This window comes from Vombatus ursinus, unplaced genomic scaffold, assembly GCF_900497805.2.
Source record: "Vombatus ursinus unplaced genomic scaffold, bare-nosed wombat genome assembly UNPS02009062.1, whole genome shotgun sequence".
NCBI lineage: Eukaryota > Metazoa > Chordata > Mammalia > Diprotodontia > Vombatidae > Vombatus > Vombatus ursinus.
Genome location: NW_020948840.1, coordinates 15,142,538 through 15,160,705, shown reverse-complemented (window position 1 = coordinate 15,160,705; position 18,168 = coordinate 15,142,538). Strand labels below are relative to the sequence as shown.

General features: G+C 38.8%; 1 protein-coding gene across 1 annotated transcript in view; it reads right to left on the bottom strand.

The window, feature by feature from the left end:
• Positions 1-3,094: 3,094 nt before the first annotated feature.
• Positions 3,095-18,168, bottom strand: part of CAPN13 (calpain 13) — a 110,355-nt gene continuing 95,281 nt past the window's right edge. The window contains exons 16-22 of the mRNA XM_027850363.1: positions 12,585-12,642; positions 12,413-12,483; positions 9,532-9,600; positions 7,688-7,766; positions 6,102-6,230; positions 3,889-3,944; positions 3,095-3,121 (exon numbers count right to left, since the gene is read on the bottom strand). Coding sequence (XP_027706164.1) covers positions 3,095-3,121; positions 3,889-3,944; positions 6,102-6,230; positions 7,688-7,766; positions 9,532-9,600; positions 12,413-12,483; positions 12,585-12,642 — 489 coding nt within the window. The remainder of the gene's footprint in view (positions 3,122-3,888; positions 3,945-6,101; positions 6,231-7,687; positions 7,767-9,531; positions 9,601-12,412; positions 12,484-12,584; positions 12,643-18,168) is intronic.

Below are 18,168 nucleotides of genomic sequence, written 5' to 3'. Positions count from 1 at the left end.
GAAGCAGAACCCTACTTTAACAAAGAATTAAAAGTCAAGATACATGCTGGGAAAATGAGCAATTAATAGAAAAAAATTCTGACTACAGAAAGTTACTAGGGTGACAAAGAAGATCAAAACACACACTCAGAAAAAGATAACAAAGTCAAAGCTCCTACATCCAAAGCCTCCAAGAAAAATATGAATTGGTCTCAGTCCTTGGAAGAACTCAAAAAGGATTTTGAAAATCAAGCAAGAGAGGTAGAGGAAAAATTGGGAAGAGAAATGAGAATGATGCAAGAAAATCATGAAAAATGAGTCAACAGCTTGGTAAAGGAGATACAAGAAATAATGAAGAAAATAACACCTTAAAAACAGACTAGGCCAAATGGTAAAAGAGGTACAACAAAACTAATGAGGAGAAGAATGCCTTAAAAAGCAGAATTAGCCAAGTGAAAAAAAGGCACAAAATTCACTGAAGGAAAAAACTCCTTAAAAAGTAGAATTGGCTAAATGGAAAAGGAGGTACAAAATCTCACTGAAGAAAATAATTCCTTAAAAATTAGAATTGAGCAAATAGAAACTAATAACTTTATGTGAAATCAAGAAACAATAAAACAAAACCAAAAGAATGAAAAATAGAAGACAATGTGTAATATCTCACTGAAAAAATAATTGACCTGGAAAATAGATCCAGGAGAGAGAATTTAAAAATTATTGGACTACCTGAAAGCCAGGATCAAAAACAGAGCCTAGACATCACCTTCTAAGAAATTATCAAGGAAAACTGCCCTGATATTCTAGAACCAAAAGGTAAAATAGAAATAGAAAGAATCCACCAATCACCTCCTGAAAGAGATCCCAAAATGAAAACTACCAAGAATATTATAGCCAAATTCCAGAGTTCCTGGGTCATGGAGAGAATATTGCAAGCAGCAAGAAAGAAACAATCCAAATATTGTGGAGTCAGGATAACACAAGATTTAGCAGCTTCTACATTAAAGGATCAGAGGACTTGGAATATGAATGATATTCTAGAGGGCAAAGGAGCTAGGATTACAACCAAGAATCACTTACCCAGAAAAAATGAGTATAATCCTTCAGGGGAAAAATGGACATTCAATTAAATAGAGGATTTTCAAGCATTCTTGATAAAAAGACCAGAGATGAATAGAAAATCTGACTTTCAAAAACAAGACTCAAGAGAAATACAAAAAGGTAAACCAGAAAGGGAAATCACAAGGGACTTAATAAGGTTAAACTGTTTACATTACTATATAGGAAGATGTTGTAACTCATAAGAACTTTCTCTTTATTAGGAAATTGTGTGGATGCCACCAATTGAGGAATGACTGAACAAATTGTGGTACGTGATTATGATGTATATGTTGTGCTATAAGAAATGATGAACAGGATACTCTCAGAAAAATCTGGAAAAACTTACATGACCTGATGCAAAGTGAAATATACTGCCTGTGAAGTGACAGAATTATTGTAAAATGTTCAGCTGTGAATGACTTAGCTATTCTCAGCAATACAATAATCCAAGACAACTCTGAAGGACTTACGATGACAAATGCTATCTATCTCCAGAGAAAGAACTGGTGGTGTCTGAATGCAGATTGAAGGATACTTTTTTTAACTTTCTTTATTTTTCTTGAGATGTGTGGTTTTTATTTATTTATTTATTTTGGCCTATGTTTCCTTTAACAACATGACTAAGATGGAAAAGTTTTGCATGACTACACATGTATAACCTAAATTGAATTGCTTGCCTTCTCAATTGGAGGCTGGGGAGGGAGGAAGGGAGAGAATTTGGAACTCAAAGTTTTCAAAACGAAAGTTAAAAATTGTTTTTACATGTAATTGGGGAAAATAAAATACTGAATAAGTTTTAAAAAAAAGAAAACTTCTATCTTTATCTTGGCTAACCAGACAAGGAGAGGGGGAGAGAGAGAGAGAGAAAGAGAGAGAGAAAGGTTTGTCTCACCTTGGTTAATGTATATAGGTTTGTCCCTAGAGATTGAAGAGTAATATTGTACCTGGACATATTGCCTCTAGAGCCTGAAGAGAGACAGGAAAATCTGGGACAAACAAAGAATGGGTGGTTTCTTAAAGGTACCATAACTACCTCTGACTCCAGTTGGTTTTATCAACTTAACACATCTTTAGAAGAGTGGCTGGTTGGCTAATGATTTTTTTAAGCACCTTCAGTTAATTAATATGCACCAATGCAAACTGTCATGTGACTTTTCATTCAAAATGTTCAGTCAAAATGAATGAATGAATAAGCAAAAAATAAATGAATGCAATGCAGTAGCATTTATTAAGCAATACAGTATGCTAGGTACTAAGGGTACAAATACACAACATAAAGACAATCCTTTCTTTCATTTTTATGTTCTAATAGGTAGAAAATACACACAGGGCTGTGCTGACTGAGGAGCGGCATTTTGGTCCAGATATTTGCTGGGATGTCAGGTAGGAGCATAGTGGAGTAGATTGATACATCTGTCTAGGAATAAAGGCAAAAGTGATTTGATCATGGAGGTGATGGGTTAGGAAGGGTACCCACAAGGTGGTTGGTGATACTATTGAGAATATGATTGGAGAGAAGGGAGTGAAGTGAAGCGTGGTTGAGGCCTTCTTGAAATACTGGGCCAGGAGACAGTCCCTACTCAGATTATCAGGGGCCAGAGGACAGAGATTCCAGAGATGAAAGGTGGTTGGCACATCAGCAAAATTTCTAAGGTTGTCTAGAAGGTGGCTGGAGAATAGGAAATGAGAAAAAAAATTCCTTCCCTGTGATTACCCAGAAACCCCTAGCTTCTTAGTATTTCAGTCCCAACTACCCAAAATTGTTGACCAATCACTTTGAAACAATTTGACAGATTTCGTGAATCCTAATTGTTCTGGGCCCTAAATTTTGGCCTCCTCATCATGGTGGTCTAGCCAACTATGTTGTTACTGTGTGGGCTTGGGTCTTGGCAGTTTGATGCTGACCCTTGGGAAGGAATCTTATAGCCATTGGTGGGGAGTTGAACAAAGGAGTGCTTATTTTTGGGAGAAAGTCTAAGGCAACTTCTTACCTTCTCTATAAGGCTTGATCAGTGACTCAGCAATACATAGTGAACTTGATCCACTAGGAAAAAAAGAAAAACAACATTATCTTCAAGACCCTCCCCCCAACCCCATTCCTCCCTCACCATTGCTCAAGTCCAAGCAGAAAGCATATTGTAACTTTTCACATTAACACAAATTCAACTTCCTTCAAACATTTTTTAATGTCTCCTTTCATCATTGTCCAGTACCCCAGGGCAATAGATACTCTATTATCCTGGGTTGTTCCTGTTCCTCTATATCCCTCTTTCACCCTGGCTAATCCTAAGTCAAGGAAAATAACTGGAGAGACCACAGTAAGGTTGAAATGGTTCCCTCCAAAGCTTCCCTGGATGCTCATATATTTCTCCTGTCATCTCAGTAAAAACAGGAGAGGCCAGCATGTCAGAGAGATGTGCCTATTGGTCAGGCCTAGAGACTATTTCTTTACCAACCCAACATGACAAAGTTAAATGGTGCCCCAAGCTCAGAGTTGTTCTTCCTATCCTTCCTGTATTTATTGCTCCAACATAATCTTTTGGTTTATTAAGCCTTTGGGAAAAAAATAAAATCCATCTGCCAAGACCTTAAAGCAGTGCTAACGGAAAGCAATATATAAAGGCTGTAATTGGGGAGAGGGGAGCTGCTGGGCTCTGATGTACTGCATGGCACCAGGCTTGCTCAATATGTCCACAGAGATAAATGTCCTTGGATTAAGTCCAAGGAAAAAGTACCATCTTGCTAAAAGAAGATCAGGGCCTGGGCTTTGGAGCTTCCAGGCATTGAGATAGAAAGAGGAAACAGGCTTACCTCAGTTTTGGTCAAGTAGAGTCCTTTCCCATCTTTTGAGAGGTTATGAAAAGCCCCTAGATAGTGGTTGTGTGTGTGTGTGTGTGTGTGTGTGTGTGTGTGTGTGAGTGTGTGTGAGACAGAGAAAGAGAGAGAGAAGAAAAAGAAAAAAGACAAGAATGTCAATGAAATATTTTAAAAATGCACAGAAGTTTAGAAGGTGTCCCCCTTCTAGATAAACAAGGCAGCTTTGTTACCACCATGTTGAATTTAATTACATTTTAAAAAGCTGTGTGTAATAAAACTTCACAATTTCATATGCAACCTGTCAATCAATCAACAAATATTTATTAAGCACTCTCTAATTGCCAGACACTGTGCCTAAGGATTCAAAGAAAAACCAAAAACCATTCCTGCCTCAAGGAGCTTACATTCTAACGGGAGAGACTATTTGTGCATAAATAGGAATAAACAAAATGTACACAGAGTAGACATGACCCTTCCTTTCTGTTGTTCTTTATATATTACAAACATTCATTTTGGTTAAATTCATAATTTTTAAAAATGGCAGGAAAGTCTATGGGGAGGAGAAGAAAGGGTTGCTTCATTCAGAGGAAGAAAAGAGGAGAGAAAGGCAAATGGAAGAGGCAAGTGGAAAGGTAAGTAGGGTTTTACATGCTTCTATTGGCATTTTAAAAAAATTTCCTTACTATTCCTTTGCTCACATTGTCCCTACTTAGAAGTCCTCTTTCCACTTACCCTTTCAAGTAAATCCATCTCTTCATCCTTTCAAAGTTCAGCCCAGGTGCCTCTCCCCCTCCAAAGAACTTTTTCTGATGACTCTAACCCACACTCATCTCTCTCTTCTCTATATTTCTTCAGCAGTTAGAGCTGGGGTCACAAACAATAATATTTAGTTGTCTTCTGTTATATTTGGCATACTTTATTTTTCATTTTGCAGCATTAATCTTGCCTCCACAAACAGACTGTGAGCTCCCTGGCATAAGGGCTCCATAAATCTTAGATTTCTTCATGTCCTTAAGAAAGTCTAGTATAGACTCAGACATGCTATGGAAACTTAATCAATACTGGTTAATTGATGGCAGAATTGTACACCAAAGACTTTTTCTTAAGCTGTCTTTGCCAGGTCCTCTGCTGCTGATCTTATAATCAGAAATATAGAGCTGGAGGGGACAGCAGAGGCCATATAGACCAACTTGTCCATTTAACAGATGATGAAACTGAAGGCCAAAGAAGTCAAATGACTATCCTAAGGTCGGAAATACAATGATTGGCACAGCTGGGATTCAAATGCAGAGGAACATTCAAACACCTTAGGAAGGTCACTTTCCTGCTCTGTACCTATTTCCTCCTCTGAAAATTGGCAGTGACTCAGGAATAAGGGAAGAACTCAGTGTCCTGGCAGCTCCTTCAGACTTGATTTAAAGTCTCTAACAATCTCACTCTTAATTCCTCTTTGAGAATGGGCATTTAAGGATGGAGGGAACAAAGCAGGAAGCCGCCAAGATGGAGAGATTTCAGAGGCAATGGGAGAAGGACTGCTTGCCAATATATTCCCCCTCTGATTGCTAAGGTCTGAAGTTATTTTATCCAAGGATCAAAAATTTCATTCTATCCTTAAGAGAAAGATAACAATATTGAATTCATATTATGATATAAATAACTGATATTGAGATGTTGATTGATATTAGGGAATTTGAAGGGGATGAGGAAGAAAGGAGGAGGCACTAGGTAAATGAAGAGGAAGAAAGGGGTCCTATGTTGGGGGAAAACGGTGAAGAGATACTGGAGGCACCCAAGGCAAACAAGGACCATTTGACCCAAGTCCAAATCACTTGTGTGACCTTAGGAAAATCTTTTCCTGATTCTGACTCTCAGTTTCCTTATTTGACTATGAGAGGTTCAGACTAGGTAGAATCTAGGGTACCTCCCAGATCTCAAATGCAGTGATCCTCTGAATTTTACCTTTTTCTTTAAACCACTTTGCCTAAAGTTGGCTCTGTTCCTTCAGGCATATTGGGAAAGGGTACCTCATCTATAGATACTTGCTGATTATAGAGGCAGGACCCAGTTAGCTCCACCTCCCTTCCACCTGATCTCTCTGAAGGTCAGTGATGGTAATCCCCACAATTGTCTTCTGCCTTGTCAAACTCAATGTGAGTGTATTGAGTGAGAGCTTCCCGGAAGTTAGGCCCCCCATTAGCTTTACTTACTTGACATGATTTCAATCCGGATGAGGAAACAGATTATGTCTGCGAGATATATTTTTCCAGCTCCATCTCCATACCTAATGGCCATGAGGTCTAGTAGCTCACTGTTAATGGAAGTATCTAGGAATAATTCTGATGACAAAAGAGTGTGTTATTGACTCAAGATGAGAATTAAGTGAAGAGGCCAAGCATGATTGGCCTTGGCCTTTTTTGCCTTCTAGGACTTTATGAAATTTACTTAAAGGTGGAGCTGGGACATAGTAACCTTTCCTCACTTTTCCCCCCTTTTTAGCTTGCTAGGAGTGTCCAGCATCCCTTCATTGTAACACATTCGCTTTAACTTACCAGAAGTTAAAAATCTAGGTGCTTTGGAAAACAGACTTATGATATTAAAGGTAAATGCATTTATAATAAAATATTAAATTAAAAACAATTCCTTTTGGTGACAACCTGAGTGTTGTGCCCTGGACAGCTACCTACCTTGCCTATCCCTAGGCCAGCCTCAGTTCAAGGTGTACTTCTGGTAAAACTTCAGCATTAACTAATAAATCTTGACCCTGAATTTAAGCTTTTTCTGCTACTTACATGTCCTCTTCTATTTGCCTCCTCCTTCTATGTATCAGACAGATTTCACTCAATTTCATTTAGCTCCAAACCCCTCCTGAAAAGGATCCATCAATCTGCCAGGGGATATTACACTCTGGCTGGCCAGATGCTGAGATGGAAACATCTTTAATGTGAGCTCTTTTTCCAGGAGCTTATCAATCAGACAGAGCTATTTTCTCACCATTAGAGATGCTTGGGGGAGAAAAGCCAATTAGGAAAAACATGCCAACACATGAGAAACCTGCCGGGTGCTGAGAGTATCTGAGCCCTGGAAGCCAGTAGAGGTCAGCAGAATGAAGGAACTTGGTGCAATGCCGTCCTCTCTCCTGAAGCCATCCAGCTTGGCTGGGATAATCTTGCTTGGAATATGTTAGCTACGTCTCTCTCTCTCCTCTCTCTCTCTCTCTTTCTCTCTCCCTCTTGTATTTCAAAGAGTACAAGAACAAGAGTCATACATGATGAGAGGGGAGGGAAGGGTTGCAATCTGTACAGTTGGAAGAAGTACCCATATTGACAAGATCACAGACCCATTTCAGTTTTGGATCATTACAAAAGAAAGCCATTGGAGAGATGGTCTGTTTTTGAACTAGCTAGTTATACTATCTGTGTTTTAGTAACCCCAGAAAGCTCTGAGAGGCAGTGTGGCATAATGGATGGAGAACTAGCCTTGGGGTCAAGCAGACCTGTATTTGAGACTTGCCACTGACTCATACTAGCTGTATGACCTTGAGCAAGTCATTTAACCTCTTCTACCTGATTCACTGAAATAACAGTAATCATTTTAATAATTGACATTTAAGCAGTTTAAAGTGCTTTACAATCTTCAAATACCACTTTAAAAAAAGAAATTACACATTTCATCTCAAATGAGCTTCACAGCAACCCTATGTGAGATAGGCACTATGAATATTATTATTTCCATTTTATAGATGAGGAAACTGATGCTCATAAAGGTGAGATGATTAGACAAAACCCTTTTGTACCTGATTCTTGTATGACTTTCTGCAGATTAAAACCCATGAGGAATCCAGAGCCATTCTTCTCTACTTTCCAGAAAATGCCCTTATATGGGAAAAGAATAAATTCATTCATTAAACTAAGAAACAGAGAGATAAGAATGTGTAAAGATCACTGTGCTAATCACTGGGAGAGAAACAATAGTTTAAATGAGACATGGCCCCTGATCTCAAGACCTTTCCTCACAAGGTATTTAGGCTGGAGCAAGTATTATTTATCCTCATTTAAAAGATGACCAAATTGAGGGACATTAAAGGACTTGTCCAGAATCATGCAGCAAATGCTAAAACTAAAATTTGACTCTAGCTCCAGCTAGGTTGCTGTATTGATAAAGCATCAGGCCTGAACTCAGGAAGATCTGAGTTCAAATCTAGCCTCAGATACTTACTATCTATGTCATCCTAGACAAGTCACTTAACCTCTGTCTGGTTCAGCTTTTTCATCTACAAAATAGGCATAATAATATGATCTACTTCTCAGTGTTGTTGTGAATATAAATGAGATATTTGTAAAGTCCTTTGTAAACCTTAAAGCACTATCTGAATATAATAATAATTTTTAATAATGTTTTACTATTTCTCTAAGAATTGAAAAGTCAATGAGGGTCTAAGTTTCTTATCTTTAAAATAATGCTCTGGAACTTCTCAGTACAAGGTAAGCTCCTTGAGGACAAGGACTATTTTGTTATTTTTACATCTTCAATGCCTAGCACAATGCCTGGCACATAGTAGGCATTTAATAAATGCTTGTTGATTGATTATCCATGAAGGTTATTTTTAGAATACTGCAATAGGATTTGGCTATGGAAAACAGGTAAGGTAGAGATGAGGAATGGAATAAAATGCATGAGGGCCAACAATACACTTAAAACTACCACGGCTGGACTACTATTATTGCATATGCAACAGCCTTGGTATTCTCTGCTTATTCTCATTGCTATCCGTTGCCTTCTCCTAATTCCCTCACAATGGCTTGCTTGTTTTGGGCCACTATTGTTCTAACTAGATCTGTTTCTTTCCAACCTGTTTAGCATGGGTTGTGTATCTCTTTCCCTTGAAGGTCACCCAGGAACACCTATGGAGGATTACTGCTTCCAGACAAAATACCAAGAAGGCAGGTTGTGGGACTGAATGTATCTTTGGGGAGATTCTGGTTGGGATGATTTATGAGAGACCAAAATAGCAACATGGAAACTTTTCATGGAAACATGGAAAAACTGGCTTTTGCTCAACTCTTGGTGTTTGCTTTATCCTAAAAATAAAGGAAGATCCCAAATCTTCTAATTCAAAAACATTTATAAGAATGATGGCATTTACATAGAGCTTTAAAATTTACAAAGTATCTTATTTGCCTCATTTGATCCTTACAACAACCCTGTGAAGTAGGTGTTTTACAAAGTTTACAAATTCCTCATTTTGCAAATAAGGAAACTGGGGCTAGGTGAGGTGATCTGACTTGCTTGGGGTCACACAGCCAGTGAGTAGCTGAGGTGGGATTTGAACATGTCGTATAATCTAACTCTCTAATTTGAACAGATTGGGAATTTGAAACCCAGAGAAATAAAGTGATTTGCTCAAGGTCACACAACTAGATCAACTTAGATCAACAAGCATTTCATAAGCACTTACTATGTAAGGTATGGAGATACAAATGCAAAAGCAAGAGAATCCATATCCTTAAGGAATTTATATTATACTAGCTAGTTAGTGACAGGGCTGTGGCTAAGGCATATATCTTTTCACTTCCTCATCCAGTGCTTTTTCCGCTATACTTGAACTGAACTGAACTTAATAAGACTTTAGATCATTACCTGATATCGAATAAGCTTCTTCCACAGCTGCCTAAATTCTTGTATGTCAAGACGTCCATTAGCCTTGACCTGTGCCAGAAGGGGAGTTAAGATCAACCCTCTGCAGTGTGCTAATGAGCAGGGGGGCTAATTCTAGTCTTGCCATCAATGGAGCCATGCTTCAGTCACAAACTGGCAAACTAACAACAGCTAGACAACCCAGATCATCATGAACCAGTTATATTTCATTTGGACTGAATGTCCATGTCCTAAAATACACCTGGCTTAGATTTTTCTTCAAGAGAAAGACAGGAACTAGGAGTTCGGCTGAAAGAGAAAGCCCCGCTAAGTCTTCAGAAGGTGGAACAAACCCATAGATTGTCTTCCACGATTTGGGGAGAGTTTTTTTAATAAATATCAGTAACACTTATTAAACATATCAGTGTTGGGATGGAGAAACTTACCCCCCCACACTCTGATTTTTTTTTTTTGTATTGATAAAGCCTGAGATGGGAAAGCACTTTCCAAAAGCCCTGTATAAATATGAGCTATTGTCTGCTGAATAAACACACCTTGAAGATATCCTCAGCATCTTTCATACATCCTTCTGCACTATGTTTACAAATGCACACTCATTTTTATAAATTTTTTCACCTCTAAAGGTTCAGTTCCACTTTCACATCCATCTGACTTTCACAAGATTTCAGGAGATGCCACACCTCTTTCTTCAAGAATTTTTCACCTGCTAGGCAGCATGGTCAGTGAAAAAAAGAAGGATCTAGCAAATGTTCCAGCTGGGCATGAATGGGGCTGAAGAAGGGATCAGTCTGGATTTGGACAATGAGCTTATTATTGCCTCCTTCTTGCTTCATCACTGTAGCTGCTTCCTGTGAGAACCATGATTCTCTCATGGCAATCCTGGTAGTCAAAGAAGGCCATATTGCCATAGATGTACCACTTGACAGAGCGAGACAGGGTTTTTCCTATATAGTTAGTGGGGGGGAGGGTCATTTAGAGAGGGTCATTTCAGGGTCCTAAAGCAGGAAGTTTCTATGTTTACTCACTCTCTGCGGCTGCCTTCATCAAATAAAACACCTCTTATATTTGAAAGTCAGAATAAGTCATACTGTCCAAAGGTCTGGACAGCAACCTATGGGCGAAACAATCCATCTCAGAGAGAAATTTGAGAGATGAAAGGAGAATTGGTGAAAAAGACTCTGTCAGCTTTTTGCATATGCCCAGCATTCATAGATTTTTCTAAAGCTGCCTGCCCTCTACAGGCAGTGGGCTTGCCTCTGGCCATTTTTATTCATCTGTCAGAGATCTGTAATGTCCTAGTCATGGTGCAGAGCTATTCCAAGCCTCAGCAAAAATATTGGGAGAGACAGGGGGCTGATTTACGTTTTCATCAAGAAGCCCTCTTGTTCTACAATGACCAGCAATGCATTTCCAATAGAGTCTTGTTAACAGTTGGAGAGTGACATGATCTGTCTCACTCTAAAAGGTACAGTAAATGCACAGGAGTACACATGCATGCACACACACACACACACACACACACACACACACACACACACACAGGATGAATAGCTTCTAGAGCAGTGACCAAGGAGATTTCATGGCAGAGCTGGTTTCTTCTCTTTCCCCCTCCCCTTTCCCTCCCCTGTCTCTCTCTGTCTCTATCCCTCTGTCTTATCTCTGTCTCTCTCACTCTGTCTCTGTCTCTCTCTTTTTTGGTATCTCTCTGTCTTGTCTCTGTCTCTCTGTGTCTCTCTATCTTTCTGTCTATCTTTCTCTCTCTCAGCCTGAAATATAGAGGGGATACTGAATAGGAAACTTGTTGAGAGATGATTGAGATTTCTCAGGGGAAAAAAGGAGTAAAAAGATGTTGGGCCAAGGAAGATTCAGGAAGGCAGCTTCTCTTTCTCCCTTATCTAAATATACTCTCAGTAAAGGACCTGATACACAGTCAAAAGAGTGACTCAGGTCACAGGATCTGAGTTCAAACCCAGTCTCAGACACTATGTGACCTGAGGAAAGTCTCTTGGGCTTTACTCTTCCTCATCTGTAAACTATAGGGTTGGACTAGCTGGCTTTTGACATCCCTTCCACCTAGAAATAGGTGATCTTATGAGTTAAGTTAAAGCTTAGTGTGACGTCAACATGTTACATCTCCCAGGGATCTTTACATTTTAAGCCTTATATCTAGTTATAGAACAAAAGGTCTTATCCACTGTATGAGGAATTTCAGACACACGCACTTTTGTCTTCAGCTATCCCCTGTATCCATAGGACCACTCAATCTATATCTCTACTCCTTCTTTTTGGTTGTTTTAATCTCCTTTCTCCAACTGCTGAGGAGGCATCTGCACTGGAATGCCCCTACCCTCCTTCAGCTTATTGCAATTAGCTCTAAAGCTAGAAAGGACCTCAGAGGCCTCTTGGTTCAAAGACCTCATTTTAAAGATGAGGAAATTGAGATCCAGAAGGGTTAAGTGACTTCTAGGTTGTGCAGGTGGTATATTGAAAGTATCATTTCAACCCAAATCTTCCAAAAGCAGACTCAGTGGACTTTTCACTTTACCAGTTGTGCCTTCAATTCAGTATGTTTAAAATCAATCATTCTCTTTACCTCCACATCTAACTTCAGCTTCTCACTCTCAATAGTTGGAGATAAACTCAGCAGATTAGGTCCTAAAGAGCTACTGTGGACAGAATCAATGGAGATTCATTCCCTCATATGAGTCCTTAGACTACTGAATAATGAGAAATGGAATTAGTCCTGAATTTCCCACATCAAGCTTCTTTAAGGAATCACAGAATGGTGCTCTTAGACATATGTGATAGAAGTGGCTTTAGAGTGAGGTGAAATGATGGGGAAAAGAGATGACATGAAGGATACATCCATTAGAGCCAAAATACTCCGGCACTCATCAAAGGTGAACTTTCTTTCTAGGGATTCAGAAGAGTTACCTGAGGAAAGAAGAAGGACAAAATAATGGGGAAATAGGAAGCAATGACTACATTTACTAGGGTATAGTAGGTGACATTCTAACCAGGCAAGCATCTCTTACTTTTAAGGAGTTCTTTGTTGAGAAGGCTTTGCAGCTGTGAAGCATCCATATCTGGGCCCTATGGCAAAAAAGAGAAGATTGGAATAGTAATAGCAATGATTATTAAAAAGAGCACTCAGCATCTGTCTGATACCAACACCTGACTTACTATAGAAGAGCCAAGTATTCTAAGGAATTAATTCACATAGTACATAGAATCCTGGAGGCATAAGCTAAGCCTCACTTCCATTATGCAATTTTTCTTGGCCATAGGGATCTTAATTTCCTGTGAACTCTGTACTGCCAAAGTACTTACTAGGTGTATTGCTTCTTTGTCACTTAACACTGTCTTCTAGTATGATACTCTTTTCTTTTTAGTTCATTTAAAAGTAATGTACATTTTAAAGCATCTACTCTGTGCCAGGCACTTGCTGGATTCTGAAGATTCAAAGATAAAAATGAAAAAGATCCCTGATCTCAAAGAGTTTGCATTCTCTTGGAGTTGTGAGAAGTAAAAATATACTACTTCTGAGAAAGGGAGCTGAAAACTAGAGATCGGGGAAGGTATACATCAAAAGGGAGCTACATCTTATACTGTTGTGTATTTTCCATAGTGTCTAGAACAGTGCTAATGACAGAAAAAGAAGGCACACAAAAATATCGTATTGATTACTCTAGCCTTCCCATTATACAGATAGAAAATTCAAGACCTTAAAAAAGGACAAGAGTGTACTCTGAGTGTGCGTCTCTCAGGTCACTTACTGTTCTAGCCCTTAGCAAAAAAGAAAAAAAAAAAGCAATGATCTGTGATAATCATGAAAGCTGGTCATGCCCTGACTTGCCTAGCATCTAGAGAGGAAAAGGGAACAAAGCCAGGAGGAGAATACCAGCACCCATATCTCTCCTCATTTTTGATTAATCTGGGTGTTATGGACTACCCCTTTTCAGGGAAACTAGATTTATTATCATAGGGAACTATAATTAGCCCTTAATAAATTTGTCAGATTGTTCTTTGTTGCTTGTCTATCTTGTCTTTTGATACTTTGATCCTTACACACTCTTAGGGTAAGAGGTAAAGAATACTGTATAGTCAAAAGACCTGTAGTCAAATCCCTCCTCTGACCCTGCCTGTGACTTTAGGCATATCACGGAATCTTCTTGAGACACAGTTTCTTCAACTGTAAAGCAAGGAGGCATTAGACTAGTTGTCCTTGAGGATCCCTCTCTCACCCTGATCCTTTTTCCTCAAGTGCCAAGTGTGCTTGTCAGCACCATAGCTACAGGTAACAGCAGAGCTAACAGCATCTAGCTTAGTCAGGACCATGGATAGGGAAAGATCAGAGATGGCCCTCTCTCAGCGATGGGCAGACAGGCAAGTTGCTGGCTGTTATTAGATCAGCTGATATTGTATTGTGGAACCTTTTGGCATATCCATTTGTTCATCGAGAGTAATTTAGTTCCAGGTAACCCTTCAGGGCACAGGCCTTCCTCAATTACATTTTGAGATCCCTGAGGGACTTCCCTGATATAGACATGTCTGTGTCTCTCTTGGTACCCTGGTTCATGAGTTGCTTGCCTTCTCAATGAGGGGAATGGGGAGGGAGGAAGGGAGAGAATCTGGAACCTAAAGCTTTTTCTTTTAAATGTTAAAAATTGTTTTTACATGCAACTGGGAAATAAGATACAGGAAATGGGTGTAGAAATCTATCCTGTCCTATAGGAAAATAGAAGGGGAAGGGGATAAAAGAAAGAGGGGTGATGGAAGGGAGGGCAGATTGGGGAAAGGATATTCAGAATGCATGACATCTGGGGATGTGGGAGGAGAGAGATGGGGAGAAAATTTGGAACTCAAAATCTTGTGGAAGTGAATGTTGAAAACTAAAAATAAAGAAATTAATTAATTTAAAAAAGTGGTGAAGGAAACTCTGCATTTTTCTCTCTCTGGGCATCTGCATGTTATAACTATGCTTGTATCCCCCTAATGGTTGGGGGGTGGGAGGAATCAGTCTTCTGATACAGGTCACCCTGTGAAAAGGCCATTCTGAGGCATCTAGGCTCTATTTCTGAGATTGTAACTGTCTGCCTTCAAGGCCTTTGTTTTTGAGGTATCCAGATATGACACTTGTACCCTTGTACCCACTCCTCCCACCTCATCAAAAGCTACTTTCAAGAAAGTATCTGACATTTATACTTTAGTGTGACCTTAAGGCAATGTGTCACCTCTCCCAAGAGTCATTTTATTCTAACACTTACTTTTAAATCCATAATGAAAGATTTTGTCCTCTTCTTCAAGGAATTTCAGTCACATATTCTCTAGACTTTAATTATCACCCATACCATATGAGTCCTTAATCCTTATCTCTAATCCTATTGCTTTCTGAGCTTCTGTTTCACATCTCTAACTGATTGCTAAGCATTTGTATTTGAACATCTCACTCTCACCTTACATCCAACATGTGTAAAACTAACTTCATTATCTTTTCCTCAAAACAAACTGCCCATCCTGACTTCTCTGTATTAACCAATGCACTGAATACATCTTTTGTGGAGAATGTATAAAAATTACAAAAGATGAGAAAGTATGGATTGTTTTTCAATCTTGATTCAATCTTCATTGATCCCCACCAGTGAGAGAGCATGTCCATTGAAGTATTGTTATTGTTCAGTCATTTTTCAGTTGTGTCCAACTCTTCATGACCTCATTTGGGGTTTTCTTGGCAAAGATACTGGAGTGGTTTGTCATTTCCTTCTCCAGCTCATTTTACAGATGAGGAACTGAGGCAAACGAGGTTAAGTGACTTGTCCAGGATCACACAGCTAGTGAGCATATGAGGTCAGATTTGAACTCAGGAAGATGAGTCTTCCTGATTCCATACCCTGACACTCTATCCACTGCGCCACCCAACTGCCCTGAATTGAAGTATTACCATTGTCTATCAGCTTCCAGGATAGATAAATTAAGATCATTCTCAACTCTTCATTCTTTGTCTCCTTCAACAACCAGTTAGTCAGAAGATCCTATTTGTTATTCCTTTTTGTTGTCTTACTTTCCTTCCTATTCCAATTGCCCTATTCTTGTCTCTTAATGCCAGATGACTAAAAAGTCTCATAGTCCCAGTTTTCCTCTGCTCCAATCCATCCAACCTATCACAGCCAAATCAATGTTCTAAAAAAATCACTTTGCATACATTATTCCCCTGTTTAAAAAACCTTCAATGACTCCCCATTGCTTTCAGAATAAAATTCATTTTTAATCTGGCATTCAAGGCTCTTCAAAATCTGACCACTCTCTACCTACATTTTAAATTTATCTCCAACAACCCTTAATCTAATTGACTCCCTCATGAACTATCTACTCTAGCCAAATTGGACTTAGTCATTGTTTCCTGAATATGCCATTTCTTCATCCTGGGCAGTGCCTGGAATGCCACTGTCCCTTCTTTCTACTTTTCTAAGTCCCATTTTACCATCTCTGTACAGAGTAGGCACCTGACAAATGTTTTTTTCTTTCAAATTGTACCCTTCAAGTCCCAGCTTCTCTATGAAATGTCTGACTGTTAAATAGTAATGGTCATTGTCTCTGCCACTCATTGGACACTTAACAGATGCTATCTTGTGTCAGTTTTCTTCATATATCTTGTCTTCTCAACTAAATAACAGACTCCTTGAGTCAAGAATCTTGTACTTGTCCCCAGTAACTAACATAATACCACATTTAATGAATTATGATGATGAATAAAGGACCCTTCTTTCCCTCAATATGGCTACCACATAATACTCAGCCTTGGTCCAGATATTGAATTAAATTCAAATAAATTCTACAAATATTTCCAAGACACTTTCTATGAGTCAGGAACTATGGTAGGTTATGGAGATTCAAAGACAAAAATAAAACAGTACCTGACTTTAAGGGAGCTGCTTATAGGAGGATATAATATATAAAGAAATAAAAAGTAAATGTAAAGTACAAGCAATTCAATAAAAAGTAATTTTAAGAGGAAGAGAATGCTATTATACAGAAGGATTCAGAAAGACTTTGTGTAGGAAGTGGTATCTGAGCTGTGCTTTGATGGAAACTAGGAGAACTGCAAGGCAGAGGTGAGAAGGGAGTGCATTCTATTCATGATGGACCACTCATGCAAAGGTTAGGGGTGGAGAGGGGATAGGATATTATAAATGTGAAACTCCTACCAAGTCAATGAATGAAGACCTGAATGAATGAAGAGGCAGCTACCAAGGAGATTTCATGGTGGAGCTGGTTTTCTGGAAGTGAAGTAGTATGAAATAAGAATATAAAGACAAGGGTGCTTTAAATGCCAGGTTGAGATAGTTATATCTTATTCTAGAGGCAATGGGAGGCCATGGAGTATACTTAAAAATATTAAGGTGCATTACTTAAGGTACATTACTGTGTGTAGCAGAGCCCTAGGGTGCCATGATGAACACTTATGGGGTGACATGGGATATTTTAAAATTTTGATTTAACTACTTAATACATGGAACTGTTAGGTATTTCTTTTGATCTAGGGGCACTGTAAAAAAAATTACCGAGGTACTAAGAGCACTGTGAACTGAGAAAGTCTAGGAACTTTGTCACAAGTATTTTGTAATTTAGACTTTTTATTGAGATTAGTATTTTCCCCCATTACCCAGACTTAGTAAGGTTCTGTTAGACTCTGGATTGTATGATGGGGTTGCATGAGAATAACACAGTTATTTGGAGTAAGTTAGAGGCTTAGAGTAGCCATCTTTTAGAGGTGGAATTAAAATGCTGTGCAAAGCAACATAAAAGAAGTCATTTCAGGGAAACTAGGGTAGATAATTTTTCTGGACAGGAAGTTATTGATTTCAATAGTCAAATACCATCCGTATTGTTTCAGCAAAGGTTCAGGAACACTCCCCAAAGGGTCCCTGTTCACGTGCTTAACTGAATAAAAGATACCTGTCTCTCATCAAATGGAAGATCTACTGGGAAATGGGATGGCAGTACCTAAGAGATAAGTGAGACTTTAACCTCTAGGATCCCTGAATACTCAGGAATGGGAAGCAGTATGCTGTAGGGGACAAAACCCTAGGTTTGGAGTAAAACAAACAAGCAAACAAATAAACAAAAACTTGGGTTCAAATTGTGCTTGAGAGAATTATTAGTTCAGTGACCCTGGACCTCTCTGAGTCTCAGTTTCTTCACCCATAAAATGGGGATAATAGCACTTACCTCACAAGAGAGTTGTGAAGATCAAATGAGATAGTATATCTAAAATACTTTGATAATGTTAAAGTATTGTAATGTTAGTTGTTATCTATAAACAGTTTATAGGCCAGGTACAAACATGGGGTTTGTGTAATAGGTTAAGACCAAAGGATGCCTGGTCATCATTCAAATGTGGTCATAATGTTGCTATTGTTCTTAGCATAACCATTGTATACCGTTGGACCAGAAAGTAAAGAAGAAACATATACACGTGTACATATATGTCTACACACATGTATAATAGATAGATGTGTACATTCGTTGTTGTTTGTTGTTCAGTTGTGTCCAACTCTTCAAGACCCCATGGATCATACTGTCCATGGGGTTTTCTTGGCAAAGATACTGGAATGGTTT